Below are 15,573 nucleotides of genomic sequence, written 5' to 3' on the forward strand. Positions count from 1 at the left end.
GCATATTTAAATTTGCATATTTAAATTTGCATGTTTACATTCCGCATTTTGTATCACACTCCAGTATACTTTATTTACCTTTAATTTTTTTCTGTCGGTAAGGCTCACCCATTCCAATGCGTGAGCTGCTTCCGTTGAGCATTGGCACGAGCCCTCCCGACCGGGCGCCCCAAATTCACGTAGTTCCATACCAGCAGCCGGTAGGGCCTACCCATCCGACACCATAAGACACTCCCATCGGAATTACGTAGGTCTTCTTATGTTATCTAATGTTGTCATTATTTTTCTAATGTTATTGTTGGTTGCCATTAGGAGCTGAATGTCAGCACAACAAATACATGTTGTTTTGAATTGCAGGTACGCGAGGTAGACCAGCCATTCAAATAACGCGTAACCAAATTGAAATTTGAATGAAACAAGGTCACACAGTGAAGCGAATGGCAAGAATATTGGGGTGCTCCTCCTCATTCCTGTACAAGAGGTCCAAGTTGCTTGGTTTGTCAGTCAGGAGCAGAATGGCAGGAGTGGATGATGAAGAACTTGAAAATGTAGTAAGACGACTTCAGTGCCAGTATCCAAATTCTGGGAATGAGGTAAGCCTTGTTGGTCTCACTTTAACATCTGTTCTCAAAGTTCATAAAGTAATTAATATAACTTTTTTTTAAATATTCAATACACCCATTTTAGATGATGCGAGCCTTGCTGATAGCAGAAGGATTGAGGGTTTCACGGCATAGGGTGTGTGAGATGTTGGTTTGTGTCAACCCAGCAGCTGCTGCAAGGAGATGGAGTAGCACAGTGGCTCGAAGAGTGTATCACGTACCCTTTCCCAACAGTCTGTGGCACATTGATGGCAACATGCGCCTCATAAGGTTAGTTAAATTACAGGTAGTTGAGATTCTGTCAATGCAGCATAAAAATAGCGTGACAGTGCAGACCTGCATTAGCCAATTCTTGCAGGTTAATAGAAACTACAGCCAAATGTAAATGCACACCTGAATACCCCAACCATATATGCGGATTGAATGTTTAATTTCAGTTAAAAGTTGGTTCTCCTTTCACTGTTGTTTTGGCCATTCCAAAGCTTTTGTAACTGAATATCAATGTATGTAGTAAGATTTGGCCTGTCTGAAATTACAAGAGTAGGTGAAGGCAGTAATTGTTGGCCATATTGTCACTCAGCACAACAAAATTGACTACTTACATTATTCAGTGTTGTGGTAAATGTTCATTTATAAATATGTAGGTTTGATTTAGTTTGATCAGGTTTAGTTTACAGCTAAACCTTTATTCTAAGTTTACAAATAATAATGTACTACAATCTAAAGTAATGGATAAAAAATGATAAATTAATGGTGTAGTCATGAATTAAGAAGTGGGTTCCAAAGCTGACATTGTGTATTTTGTATTGCATGATACTACAGTATTTAAATCACCATATGGTCCTGTTTGAAACCGTTTAAAGTTAAAGCATTAAGGCATTTTAGATTTAAGAGTAAGACTTTTTGTAAAGCTGCTTCAAAATAGTGTGTACTGTGATAACTCTACTGTACTAATACAATTGACAATATTAATTATAAATACATTACAAATTGTAATAAGTAAAATTATTATAGGTTGTCTGTATTATATGTATTACTCCTATAGTACTTATGACTCCAGTTATTTATTTATATCCACCATTTATTTCATGGTCTATTATAAATTGGACAAGCTGTACTTTATTATTTGAAAGCCCAGTTGTAAAAGTTAACCTGTTTCCAATCAAATATTTAGTGTCTTTTGGGACATCTAGCATAACAGCAAACCTGAAAAAAGTTGAACTTGTTGGTTTTGTTAGTTTCTTCACAAGGTAAATACTTATTATAACAATTTACTTATATTTGCATTGTCTTTTTATTCCCTTTTAGATGGGGCTTTGTGATTCACGGTGCCATTGATGGATATTCACGACTTATCACGTACCTAAATTGCAACACCAACAACTGTGCCAGCACCGTACTTTCTCAGTTTATACAGGCAACATCCCTTTATGGCCTACCCTCTAGGGTAAGGTCAGAATCATGGAGGTGAAAACTTACAAGTGGCCTTCTTCATGAACCTTATACTAGGACTTCAGCACCGGAGTCACATCACCGGTGAATCAGTCCACAACCAAAGAATTGAGCGTTTGTGGAGGGACGTATTTTTACATGTATTGCAACCAATCTATAGCATGTTGTACAGTCTTGAGAATTCTGAACTTTTGGATCCCAGCAATGACATTCACAAACTTTCACTCCACATAGTTTTTCTTCCACATATACAAAGTAGACTTCAGCACTTCAAAGAGGCACGGAATCACCATGCTTTGCGCACAGAAAATAATAAAACACCAACACAAATATGGACAGAGGGAATGCTTTCAAGGATGGAAACTGACAGCACAGCCATCAACCATGTGTTTGGAGACAATCCCTATAGGCCTGAAAATTTACATGAACTCCTGGCTCAACATGGCATCGAGTCTTTGCCCACAGCTGAAAATGAAGAGATCCCAGCTGTAACTGTAGTGCAGCCTCAAATAAGCCTTACTAAGCAGCAAATGGAAACTGTTTCCCATGCTCTTAACCATATTACAGATTTGAAGATGAAGTTTCAGGTGCGTTGTGCAGAAATTGCTAATGTTTTGGCAAATTAGTGTTACAGACTCTTTCTTTTTTTTTCATTTTAATGTGATTTTTAACTGTAACATGGCAACAGTCTGTTGAACATTAAGTTGATGCTTTCAGTAGTCACATACATTGAACAAAGTTCAAATGAAAAACAAGTGGACAAAAATTAAGACCTGAACAAACTAAAATATTAATCCATTATGTCTGTGTAAACCATGACTAATTGCTCTTTTTTTGTCTCAACTGTTCTAGTCTAGATTTAAACTAGTTCAGGCAACACCAAAACCTGGGCTCTGCACAGTTCCTTCTGTCATGTGTTTCTTGACATTTCATACTTTCAGTAGTATGTAACGACATTGAACAAAGTTTAAATGAAAAACAAGTGGACAAAAATGAAACAAGACTTGAACTGTAAAAATGTGAGTCATGTAACAGTAAACGCATATGCATAATGAAAAACAATGAGTTTTCTTTTGGAACAAATGCACATCTCAAACATGTATTTGACGTAACAGTGCTTCTTAAAGGGAACAATAAGGTCTACTCTGCTGTAACTGCACCTAGAGTTATTTTATGTACTTTATATGAAAAGCTAACATTAAAACAGTTTTAAGAAACATGAGATATCCATTATGTCTGTGTAGATCATGACCTATTTATCTTTTTTTTTCTTAACTGTTCTAGTCTAGATTAAAACTAGTTCAGGCAACACCAAAACTTGGGCTCTGCACAATTCCTTCCGTCATGTGTTTCTTGAACATTTCATACTCCGTGTGTATTGGCAGGCGAAGTACAATGAGGCAAGTATTGGCCTCTGGAAAAAATTTTCCATCTTGATGGAGGAACTCTATTTGTGGGTGGTGGGGGAAACCCAGCGGTGGCACTGTGTAGGCTCCAGTGGCAAACTCAATGATCATCTCCAGAGTGACTGCATTAAAATCCCCTTCTGCAAAACATAAGTAGGGGAAATACTCTAACTTCATAAAGAATGTGTGGTAAGTGCAATTATTTCACATTTGTAATGTAAATAGAGCTAGCTAGCCTGTCTCTAGTTATGATAACATCTAATGGCAAGCTTTCTAGGGTGTTTGTTCTGCACAATGGTTAGAATCATCACAAATAAGATATTTTTTTCAAAATGTACATTTGTTTTCTCTAAATCTGTCATTGATTTTTAAGATTTTAGATTTTTTCAATCTTCCCTTTTCAGAGGACTATCATTATCAGAGGCTTAAAAGGTCCACTATATAACTTTGGCACGCTAGCGATTAATTAAACTGCATGTGTCTTGTGCAATAACACTGTAGCGAGAGTTATTTCTCTCTGTTTATGTATAAAAGTCATGCAGATACTGGGAGGTTGGCGTCCCATTTGGATCAAAACAGTCTGAATATAAACACTAACTATATAGTCATAGTGATTCAGGATAAGACATGCAGTTTTGAAGATGGATTCATGATGTACTTGCTCATTATATCAATTTGAACAAAAAAAAAAAAAAAGTTACCTAAAGCTACCAAAAACCAGTGTTGGGGAAAATTACTTTTAAAAGTAATGCATTACAATATTGCGTTACTCCCTAAAAAAAGGAACATTACGTTACTTAGTTACTTTTTATGGAAAGTAATGCGTTATATTACTTTTGCGTTACTTTCGCGTTACTTTTTAAATATAAGCAGGGCTTGATTGTTTTTAATATAAGAAGTTCTATTTATAGCAAATAAATAAATAAATAAAGCCCTTTCACACCAAAAAGTGTAATGAATAAACCTGAAGCAAAAGTAAATTCACGTCTGTACAGTAGAACGCAGGAGAAGAAACCCAAGCACAATTGTTAGTTTATCTAAAGTAATTTTTGCCTATTAGTATGGCTTTTTAAAAGTTAAAAAAATTCCCCCAATCATCACAGGCTTAATGTTTAGTATTTGGATTCAAGTGATCTGATCATAAGCGGACAGGTAAAAAAAAAACTGTCATCCTTTTTTTACTAATGTAACACAGTGATGGCACACAGTCCTGAAATCATATACCTTTACCAATCCAAACAAGTGATTAAGAGAGAGAAATGTATGCAGGGCTCTACACTTATGTTTATTTTTAGGAGCACTTGTGGAGCACAGAAAAAAAAAATTCAGGAGCACTTTCTGATCCATAATCAATTAATCATTTAAGAGGTAATATTTGACTCCCTAAAGTGATTTACAAGGGGCATTTTTGTAACTATTTAATGTAACTTTATTGAAAGTATGTCATCTTATGTCAAATTCAAAAGTGTATATTTCTAAGCTTTTTTCAAAATGTATAATAAAAAATAAAAAAAGTATTAACAAAAATTATTTGCACTACAGAGGTGGCATGTAGGTATATTTACAGACATTTAATGAGGCTCAGAGGTGGCATGAGTGCAATTAAATTCATAAATTCATGTTTAGAATTTTTTTAAATATAAAACACTGTCTTTATGAAAAATTAATAGATTTCACTCATCATCACAATTTCACAAAGTTCCATTATAATCAGTGAATCTCTTATTTACATTGTGTCTACACTTTGCTTGTTATAATGAGAAGATTCGTGAGCTTGCATAACTCAGCACATTACTCAACGCTGCAAAAACACATTGTAAGTAGAAATCATTGAAGCTCACCGAGCAAATATGCTGATTGGGTCAGGCGCACTGGTACTCCTAAATATTTTTTTCATAGTCGCACGCAGTAGTTTTCAGAAATTGTCACACTGTAGAGCCCTCATTAATGTGATTATGTGGGTAGGTTTTTTTCCTACTATGGCAGTAAATGAAATGGGTAACGGTTACCCATATTTTTCAAAATATCTTTTGTGTTCAACAGTAGAAACTCCATAGAAAAACAAGATTTGAACAACCTGAGGGTGTTCTAGCATCTGCTAAATGAATGAGTAAATGGTGAGTAAATAAATTTTTTTTAAAGAGAACTATCCTTTAAAGTGCACTTGCAAACTCTTACTTGCAGTGCTTTCATGATGCAAAATTAGTAACCTCTCTGATTCGTGGATCTCACATCAAGCATCTCACAGCCAGTCATAACACACACAATTCTACCATTATATTTAGCATTACAACATAACTTGACACAAAAGTGTTTTGTACTGACCTTGAGTGTCAAGAGCCAAACTCCGATCTTTCTCATGGCCCTGGAAAATCTTTGACTGATGGATGGCTCGCATCAACAGCCGCATGTATTCTCTTGACGCGCCACCTTCATCCACTGCCCCTTCACCTTTCTGCTCAGCATCAACAAAAACTATATCTACAAACAAACACTAGACAGGCATCTTTAAATGGTGTGCTCATCTCTTACGTCTTTTTACATTTTAAAAACTTTTATTGAAATTTTTAAAGTGTTGATTCCATTGCCTAAGACTTGTTTTTTATGCATTTTGTGTGAATGGCCTCTGTGAGTTCGATTCAAACATTAATAGTTCTTGCTAAATATATGATGCAAAGAGCAGTATAGCACTGCTGTAGTTAATGTTAACACATTAAAATGATTAAGAGACTAGCGACAAAGTTGCTGTATGGGACGCAACTGAAGTCCTTTGCATAAAAAGAATGCATAAAAATATTTTTTAAGAATTACTAGTGACTTATAGGAACATACTCATCTATAGGTGCCACATAGTGAAGAGAGGAATCCTGGTGGGAAAGAGTAGGGGAAACGGACCTCTCTTGATCTATAAGATCAATGACTGATGATTGGGGAGATAGAGGACTAAGTGGTGACTGGTCTTCAAGGAAAATGTCTGATTCCTGGTCAGAGGCTAGAGCAACTAGAGTCTAGGCTAAGGGAGCAACAACAGGAGGCTGGGCAGAGGGCGGAGCCACTACAGGCTGGGCAGAGGGCGGAGCCATTAGAGGGTGGACAGAGAGCGGAGCCATTAGAGGGTGGACAGAGGGCGGAGCCACTAGAGGGTGGAAAGAGGGTGGAGCCACTAGAGGCTGGGCAGAGGGTGGAGCCATTAGAGGTTGGACAGAGGGCGGAGCCACTAGAGGCTGGGCAGAGGGTGGAGCAACTGGAGCCTGGACTGAGGACAGAGCCATTGAAGACTGAGCAAAGGGAAGAGCTTCTGAAGGCTGGGTAAAGTTTACCGGGTCACAATGTATTTCCTGAAATGAAAAGGACAAAAATACAACGATGATAAAAAATCATGATTTAATCACTAAGGCTAGGTTACAAATATACATTTCTCAATTTCAAATGATTCTCATTTTGAAAAACTGTCCAGCTGTTGACAAAAAACAGGCAGGCAATAACATGTATAAACAAACCCTAATAATGCTCAACCACCTGTCAGTGTGGCCTCTGACTTCATAGGTGACAAGGTGTTTTAGCACAACAATTTATATATTTTTTGTTATTATTTCAATATGGCCCATGTTATCAGTTCTCAATTAAGCATGTGTCTGACATGTGTGTTTAAGTTCTAATTCTTCAAGCGCCCAACGGAGCAGTATCAAGTTCTCCCTGACCTGTGCTCATTGGTGCCATTACAGGGCAGAAATAACCCTATACCCAAACCTTTTAATAATAACATTTAATCAATCCTTACAATTTTTAACCAGTAAATGATGCTGTCAGGGCAAAAACTCAAACACTGCATATGGTCAAATGAAAATCATGATGAAAAAGACCTCTTGTTCAAGTAAAACTGCTATGTTAACTTACCAGATTATCCAAAGCTGACATCCAAAGGACGTACAAAGTAGAGGATGGTTTTATGCCATGATCTGCAATTGACCCAGCAGAAGTGCTCTCAACATCTTTTGAAGATGCAGCTTCCCTGACCTTAAAAACTTCACTGGCCATTTCATCTTGTCCAATAAAATCAAACAGGACCTGAAAATACAAGACCCAAGATGGCAACTGTCAATTAAAACAAGGAAAATAAGGAACACAGACTAAATAAACCAATGACAAAACCCTTGGTTCTCCTTCACACAGAACTTCTTACCTGAATTGGCTCAGACATGATGAATTTCCTCTTGTTTACATATCCATTTAGATATTTTAATTTCAAAACCTCTCCATCTAGGGGTTCCACATGGGTAGCCATTCGCTGAAGTCTTTCCTCAATGGCCTAAAAAAAACTTTCACACTAGAAAAACTTTAAATTAAAAAAAAATGTAGTGGCAGCACCAACCTTTGTCCGCCTTTCTTCAACCCTCATAGCAGTGCCTCCTCCTGTCCTGTAAATACCAAAATATTTTTAAGACTCACTTTTGTTTTTCCTCAAATTAAACTTGGCAAGCATAGAAGGATTTTTTTAAATGACCTTTTCTTGGTCTGCCAACAAGGAAGCATTATATTCTTTGTCTTGCTGGGAACGTACTGCTCGCCATTCCTAAAGGGAATAAAGTAAAACCACAAGTCACAAATCATTACTGGTTACAACTGACACAACTTAAATACTTCTCCACAACATCTAAACTAACTTCACTCACATCCAAATTTACAGATTCTGCAGTCTCTGCATCCAATGAGGTTTCATCCAGTGCTGCAGCAGAGTAGGATAGTTGGTATGAGTTCTGGTACATGGCAGGGGATGGTGTCATTACCTGGGAGTAGACAAAAACTCTCAAACTCAGTGTGTAACAATAACAAAGAATACATTGGCTCACTGCACTGTAAATTTATTTGTACTGTCACCTAACATAAACGTGCGCTGTGCAGAAACATCACAGTAAGATTTAACTGAAAGCAAAGAATGTGAACTCAAATTTAACCTTTTAAATTTACATTAAGGTTAAATTAAAAGCCGATTCTACTTGTCATATCATAAAGAAATGGCTCTTTCATTTGAATATTGTGCCTTTGTTTTGCAAAGTCATACCTGCAAAACTTCAGCTCGTGGGACAATATAGATTCTGCTTTTGCCAATTGCTTTTTTTAAATCCCTCATAGAATTTACATGAACTTTTTGGATCTTGTGTCCTTTGCCTGCTCTTGCCAAATGGAAACCTATCAAGTTCAAACTCACATTTGGGTAGCACTGGCAGACAAAGTTATTTAATTCAGACAGAGTCCAATTTAGTGGAATTTTTTATCTTTGGGTTCCTGTCCCAGATGTTTCCTGCACTGGTCTACCTACAAAATTGAATGTACATATTAACAACATAAAACAAAAAAACAGAGCTCATCAATTGATCATACACTGTATGCAATACCTGAGGTTATGTAAAATGCAGATCACTATCAACAATAAAAACATTTGCTGCTACAGAGTTTTTCCTGCATTCAAAATATTTATCAATATTAATCATTGTCCGTTTTAATAGCTGACTGGTTTCAAATGCCGCATTAAGATTTGTAGACATTCACGGACATATCTGTTGAGTGCATGAACACAATGCCTTTGTGTACCTCACGCTGAATTTAAGTAATAAACACCTTTTGTGATTATAATGCCACTGTCCCAACAGTGATTATTTTTTATTTCATGAATATACAGAATAAATTATTATTACAAATGGTTTCTTTCCTTATATTTTGGAATTGCTAGCCCAGTTGCTCTTTTTAGCCCAGGAAAAACCCTGTTTTATCTTTGACATCCTTATGTATCAACTATACATTTACCTAAACCCAAGTTTGCAAACCGTTCAAGCTCTGTTGTAGAGGGTAAAACCTCAATATCTGGGCCAGGGAGGAGGAAAAGGTGGGTCTGCCAGACAGCATTTTCCTGCCTCCCCGGTGTTCCTGGCATGCCAAATACGCATAAACTTTATTAATTATAAGAAAGTGTGAATTCATTAAATTGTATGTCGACGAAAGCTCTGGTGTGGGGAGAGGAGCTGAGTAAATTTATTCTCACGTCACACAACAGCAGGAGCATGTACAATTCAGATATCTTAAAATATAATTGTGACTAGTCGAAATTGAATTAGAGATATCTCTAATTACATTTGTGTATGTGTGACGCGTCTATTGAAGATATCTGTGACATAATTACAGATATCTTAAATGGAGTTTTGACTAGTCAAATCATATTTAAAGATATCTCTAATCCGATTTCTTACTACTGCAATTACAATTGCACATATCTCTAATTGTCATTGTGACTAGTCGAGTTATAATTATGACTTGTCAAAATACAATTGTTCCTATCTTAAATTATATTTATGGATAGTCAAAACAAACTTTTAAATGCTAAAACGGCTTGCCATAATGGAACAGCTCGGTGTCCTTAACCATTCTGTTGCAGACCGAGAGGGACGAGGTTGATTCTCGGATAGCCGGTCCTCTGAATTGGATTCTGGCTCTGGAGGCTCAAACATGTATGGCTTTGCAGGGACGTGCAGAGAGTTCCTCAGGGGCAGGTGCTCAAATGTAAAATAGGGACAATGTAAAAAAAATTAATTATAGGTCAAAAGTTTGGATACATTTCTATTTTATATTTTTGCAAGAAGTCACTTATGGTCATCAAGCCTGCATTTATTTGATCAAAATGTTAATATACAGGTGCATCTCAATAAATTAGAATGTCGTGTAAAAGTTAATTTCAGTAATTCAACTCAAATTGTGAAACTCGTGTATTAAATAAATTCAGTGCACACAGACTGAAGTAGTTTAAGTCTTTGGTTCTTTTAATTGTGATGATTTTGGCTCACATTTAACAAAAACCCACCAATTCACTATCTCAACAAATTAGAATACTTCATAAGACGCACTCTGTGAACAGCCAGCTTCTTTGGCAATGAATGTTTGTGGCTTACCTTCCTTGTGAAGGGTGTCAATGATTGTCTTCTGAACAACTGTCAGATCAGCAGTCTTCCCCATGATTGTGTAGCCTAGTGAACCAAACTGAGAGACCATTTTGAAGGCTCAGGAAACCTTTGCAGGTGTTTTGAGTTGATTAGCTGATTGGCATGTCACCATATTCTAATTTGTTGAGATAGTGAATTGGTGGGCTTTTGTTAAATGTGAGCCAAAATCATCACAATTAAAAGAACCAAAGACTTAAACTACTTCAGTCTGTGTGCATTGAATTTATTTAATACACGAGTTTCACAATTTGAGTTGAATTACTGAAATAAATGAACTTTTCCACGACATTCTAATTTATTGAGATGCACCTGTACTTTAAAATACATTTTATGTCAATTGATTTATTATCAATGTTGGAAACCTGTGATACTTTTTCAGGATTCTTTTATGAATAAATTTTTTTTAAAACAACAGCATTTATTTAAAATATAACTTTTGTAACAAACTACCGTTCAAAAGCTTGAGGTCAGTATTTTTAATTTTTTTTGAAAGAAAGTAGTTTTTATTCACCAAGGATTTGTTAAATTGATAGAAACAGTGATAGTAAAGATTGATATTGTTAGAAAACATCTCTATTTTAAATAAATGCTGTTCTTTTGAACTTTTAATTAATCAATGAACCCCAAAAAAGTATCACAGGTTACCAAAAAAATAAATAAATAAATAAAATAAAAAAAATTAAGCAGCACAACTGTTTCCAACATTGATAATAAATCAGTGTATTAGAATGATTTCTTAAGGATCATGTGACACTGAAGACTTGAGTAATGATGCTGAAAATTCAGCTTTGCATCACAGAAATAAATTATATTTTAAAGTATATTAAAACAGAAAAACATTGTTTTAAATTGTAATAATATTTCACAATATTACAGTTTTTTCTGTATTTTTGATCAAATAAATGCAGGCTTGATGAGCATAAGACACTTTCATAATGCTGCATAATTATCAAAATATGGTAATATAATAAAGTCTTTTCACGTCACCATTTCACCAACCTACACTTCACATAATAGGCCTGTAGGTGGCACTTGGGCTTCATTAACTATGAAAGTTTCATGACATAGTAAACAGTGTACCATACATAGGCCTATAAGTGAATTGAATACTGATTACCAGGGACGTAGCCATCATTTTAGAAGTGAGGGGGACAGAAATTTTATAATATATAAAATATTGAAAGTGTCGTGCGCTTTGCTTGGCCATTTGTTGTGATAAACAGGAAAGTGTGTTCAAGCACCAGCAAAACAGTGTAAAGAAATACGGTAACACTTTACAATAACAGTACATGAATTATCATGTACTAATACCTGAATTAATAATTACTTGACTATGAACTAATGATGAGTTAAGATATGCATTAATCAAGAACTAATGAAGAACTAATTTAACTACGACATGAGTCATGAACTACTGCATGAATAACACTACCTTAATTACATGTAATTTCCTGCATGTTAGTTAATGTATTAATTAACACTTTGGGGTAAACTAAATCAAACATGCTCTAGAAGCAAGATGTATGAAAATGGCACAATGTAAAATTGTTTATAAATTTGCCACCTGCAGTTGTCACAAACATCAGTGAACGACAGTGGATTTCTTGCAATATTTACGTTTAACCTAACTCATCCAACAATGATGCATTCATAATTAAAAACAATTTCATTCTGTTTTGAGTGATTCCACTGCTGCCGTCCTACAATAACGTATTCATTAAGCAGGTGCGATTTTCCAAATTAAAATCAGTGTTAGCAGAGATGATGGTTATCGCTTTGGTTATGTTATGGGTTGGTTTACTATATTTATATAATAATAATGCACTGCAGTCAGACGTTTGTCTTGTGTTCTTGCTCTTCTTTTGGGTCACTATTGCCCCTTCAAAATGTCAGCTTTCCTCCTACTGTTCAGTTCCTTCTCCATCCAAAGGCAGCCACAGGAGAGTCATGAATTCATGTTACTTAATACGTAATTAATGATGAGTTAGTAATAATGTGCCCCAAGTAAAGTCATGACATAATGATACATTAACAAGTCATGAATTAATGTTACTTAATACGTAATTAATGATGGGTTAGTAATAATGTCTAGTACGTAGTAATACGTATCACGATAAAGGGGTTGTGATACATTGCGATACTGTAAGCAAGGCGATATATTGGGATACTTCTTATTTTAGGAATAGGATATATTTTTAGGAAAGCTGTCATAAAGAACACACCACCATATGCAAACCTTAGCAATAAATAAATCAAATAAATACAAATTATTTAACCAGAACAGAGTGGGATCTGCATTTGCAATAATCAGTCCCTGTAACATTCAACGTTATTAAACCACTTTTTGTGCAGTACGAGTCAAGGGGGGAAATTAAAGTGCTAGCAGGATCCTTTAGTTAAATGTATAATATGTATTTTATAAAAATACCATATATATTTTTAGACCCTGCTTTAAAGGTTCACATTTTAAGTTTACAATTAAGAAACGAAGAAACCTATTTTAAAACAATAAAATAAATACATATGTTAAACATTCTCAGAACTTTTCCACCTGGGGGGGGGGGTTAATAGAAATTCCGTTTTTGAGAAACGATACAGTATCCCCAAACAAAATATCGCGATACTCACGTGTATCAATATTTTCTTACACCCCTAGAATTAATGTTACTTTATAAATAATGAATGATGAGTTAGTAATAATGATACACGCCCCCCAAGTAGTCATGACATAATGATACATTAACAAGTCATGAATTCATGTTAGTCTATGATTTAGTAATAATGTGTAGTCATGTAAAGTCAAAGTCATTATCTAAAATACCAATTAACATCCACCAAGGTGATTCGTATTTTGCACCAGTATATCCAAGACGATTACTTTAAAGCAGCCCCATATACGCAGCAAACTGCAATGCACTGTGACACCTTTTTATCACGGCCAGCATTTTTTAGCAAACTGAGCTACTCTAGCTCTTCTGTGTGACAAGATGGGCTACCTTTCACTCCTCACCACTTCTGTCAGATACACTGTATACCAGGAATGCCCCATAAGACTTGCCATTTTGGAGATGCTCTAATCAGAGCCGATCCTCCCTACACTCTCAGAAATAACGGTACAAAAGCTGTCACTGGTGTGGTACACTTTTGTTCCTATTAGGTTCTAATATGCACACTTTAAGAACTAATATGTACCTTTAAGGTACCAAAATGGACCCTTTAGGTACAAACATGTACCTTTTGAAAAGGTACCGCCCCAGTGACAGCTTTTGTACCTTTATTTCTGAGAGTGTATAAGAAAAATACGCAAGCTGCGTAGTGCCCTCAAAACGGGGGGCCCCCTTGCTCTCAAAGATGATTTAATTTTAAGTTTTGTTTTTGAATTTGGTCAGCGGTTATGAAAACATGAATGATCATTTCTTTTAATGCGGTGTGCTGTCGCCCTTTCTACGTAAAAAGCAGTCAAATCGTGTAATGTGAATGTTGTACAGTCTTGCTCGAGACTAAAAAAACGAGTTGAAAGCATACCGAGCCGCGGAAGAGACACCATTTCTCAAGCGCTTTCCGTGAGCGCAATTCGAGACGGAGTGAAACACGGACATTAACGCATTCATTCGTTCATAACCACTCATACCCCACTCCACCCCATATACACACGGTGAACCACAAGATAAAACAAGAGCTGTGCTTGGTGTGATTTCTTTATTCTTCAGTTATTATTTACATGAGCACATTAACAAAACATCAAGAGTCTTTTTAAACTATAGCGAATTAATAATTGTTCGGTTCCTTAGTTGCTCCACATACTCCTTGGCCTGGTCGAATACTGTCTTCTGCTCGACTTTCGGCGGGACCCCTTCAACGAGCTTTACAAAGTAGTGGCAGTGCACTTTGTCCATGATGCCAAACATGCCACATCCATGATAACGAATACGCTTTAGATATTTTCCCTTGGCAGAGAATGATTCAGCTGTTGAAGTCAGACCAAAGAAAATATAATTCAAATGTTACAATTAATGGTCTATATTGAAGTCCAAGAGCCATGTTTATTAAATGACATTCAATAAAGAAAATAAATACATTAGCCAAAATGAAATACAAAAGAAGCATCCATAACATATAACACATAAAATACAGCCTTTTCATGCAATAAATATACATTTATTTTGTGTCTTAAACAAAACCACCTCGTAGGTGACCTATTTTGATTTCAAAAAGGTGAATTTTCACCGAAAGGTGAGGAGTTTGCGTCTATGGCAAATACATACTTTAATCGATACTATTTGAGCAGTTCAACAGATTTTCCTGTTATATCACTGTTTGTATTTTTACCCCTGTGATTATTTTAGCTCCCTTCTTGAACTCGAGCTGAGTGAGTGCCTGGTCAATATATATATATATATATATATATATATATATAACTATATATCATAATTCTGTACAATATGCATATACCATATGACCTACTAAAGTGCAAACATCAATACACATGAATAACATGTATACCAAAAAAGTCATTACACATGTATTACTTACCAGTTTAGCCAAGTACCACATCTTGTCTTTGCTGTAGTCGATATAAAAAACTGGATGATGAGTAATTTCTTACTGCTAAATTCTGAAAAAACAGAGGTGTTAATTATAGGACCTAAAATCTCTGCATGTAATAACCTAGAACACTGTCTAACACTTGATGGCTGCTCTGTCACTTCTTCGACATCAGTTAGGAACCTAGGTGTGCTATTTGATAGCAATCTTTCCTTAGAAAGCCACGTTTCTAGCAATTGTAAAACTGCATTTTTCCATCTCAAAAATATATCTAAATTATGACCCATGCTCTCAATATCAAATGCAGAAATGTTAATCCATGCGTTTATGACCTCAAGGTTAGATTATTGTAATGCTCTATTGGGTGGTTGTTCTGCATGCTTAATAAACAAACTCCAGCTGGTCCAAAATGCAGCAGCTAGAGTTCTTACTAGAACCAGGAAGTATGACCATATTAGCCCGGTTCTGTCAACACTGCACTGGCTACCTATTAAACATCGTATAGATTTTAAAATCTTGCTTATTACTTATAAAGCCCTGAATGGTTTAGCACCTCAGTATTTGAACGAGCTCTTG

At 35.8% G+C, this 15,573-nt stretch overlaps 1 protein-coding gene and 1 long non-coding RNA gene across 4 annotated transcripts in view; both read right to left on the reverse strand.

Moving 5' to 3' along the window:
- Positions 1–3,355: 3,355 nt before the first annotated feature.
- LOC107587259 (uncharacterized) lies at positions 3,356–9,380 on the reverse strand. The gene is made up of 10 exons (XM_016274978.1): positions 9,266–9,380; positions 8,670–8,776; positions 8,134–8,247; positions 7,965–8,033; positions 7,833–7,878; positions 7,644–7,769; positions 7,358–7,528; positions 6,781–6,798; positions 5,786–5,915; positions 3,356–3,600 (listed from the first exon to the last, which is right to left on the reverse strand). Coding segments are annotated over exons 3-10 (807 nt in total). The 5' UTR covers positions 8,136–8,247; positions 8,670–8,776; positions 9,266–9,380.
- A 4,761-nt stretch (positions 9,381–14,141) lies between these two features.
- The window catches only part of LOC107587191 (uncharacterized), a 6,330-nt gene continuing 4,898 nt past the window's right edge, over positions 14,142–15,573 (reverse strand). For all 3 annotated transcript variants that reach the window (XR_001609446.1, XR_001609447.1, XR_001609445.1), the window contains 2 exons: positions 14,986–15,067; positions 14,142–14,419 (listed from right to left, as the gene is read on the reverse strand). This is a non-coding gene — a long non-coding RNA (uncharacterized lncRNA). The remainder of the gene's footprint in view (positions 14,420–14,985; positions 15,068–15,573) is intronic.

The sequence above is a fragment of the Sinocyclocheilus grahami genome, unplaced genomic scaffold (genome assembly GCF_001515645.1).
Source record: "Sinocyclocheilus grahami isolate Dianchi unplaced genomic scaffold, SAMN03320097.WGS_v1.1 scaffold91.1, whole genome shotgun sequence".
NCBI classification, from domain to species: domain Eukaryota; kingdom Metazoa; phylum Chordata; class Actinopteri; order Cypriniformes; family Cyprinidae; genus Sinocyclocheilus; species Sinocyclocheilus grahami.

Bases quoted from the DNA above. Each gene is read 5' to 3' on its own strand.
- LOC107587259 (XM_016274978.1), bottom strand. The intron at 7,770-7,832 runs GTTGGTGCTGCC...AGTTTTTTTTAG, and splicing joins TTGAAGAAAGGCGGACAAAG to GCCATTGAGGAAAGACTTCA. The intron at 7,529-7,643 runs GTAAGAAGTTCT...TTGTATTTTCAG, and splicing joins TCATGTCTGAGCCAATTCAG to GTCCTGTTTGATTTTATTGG.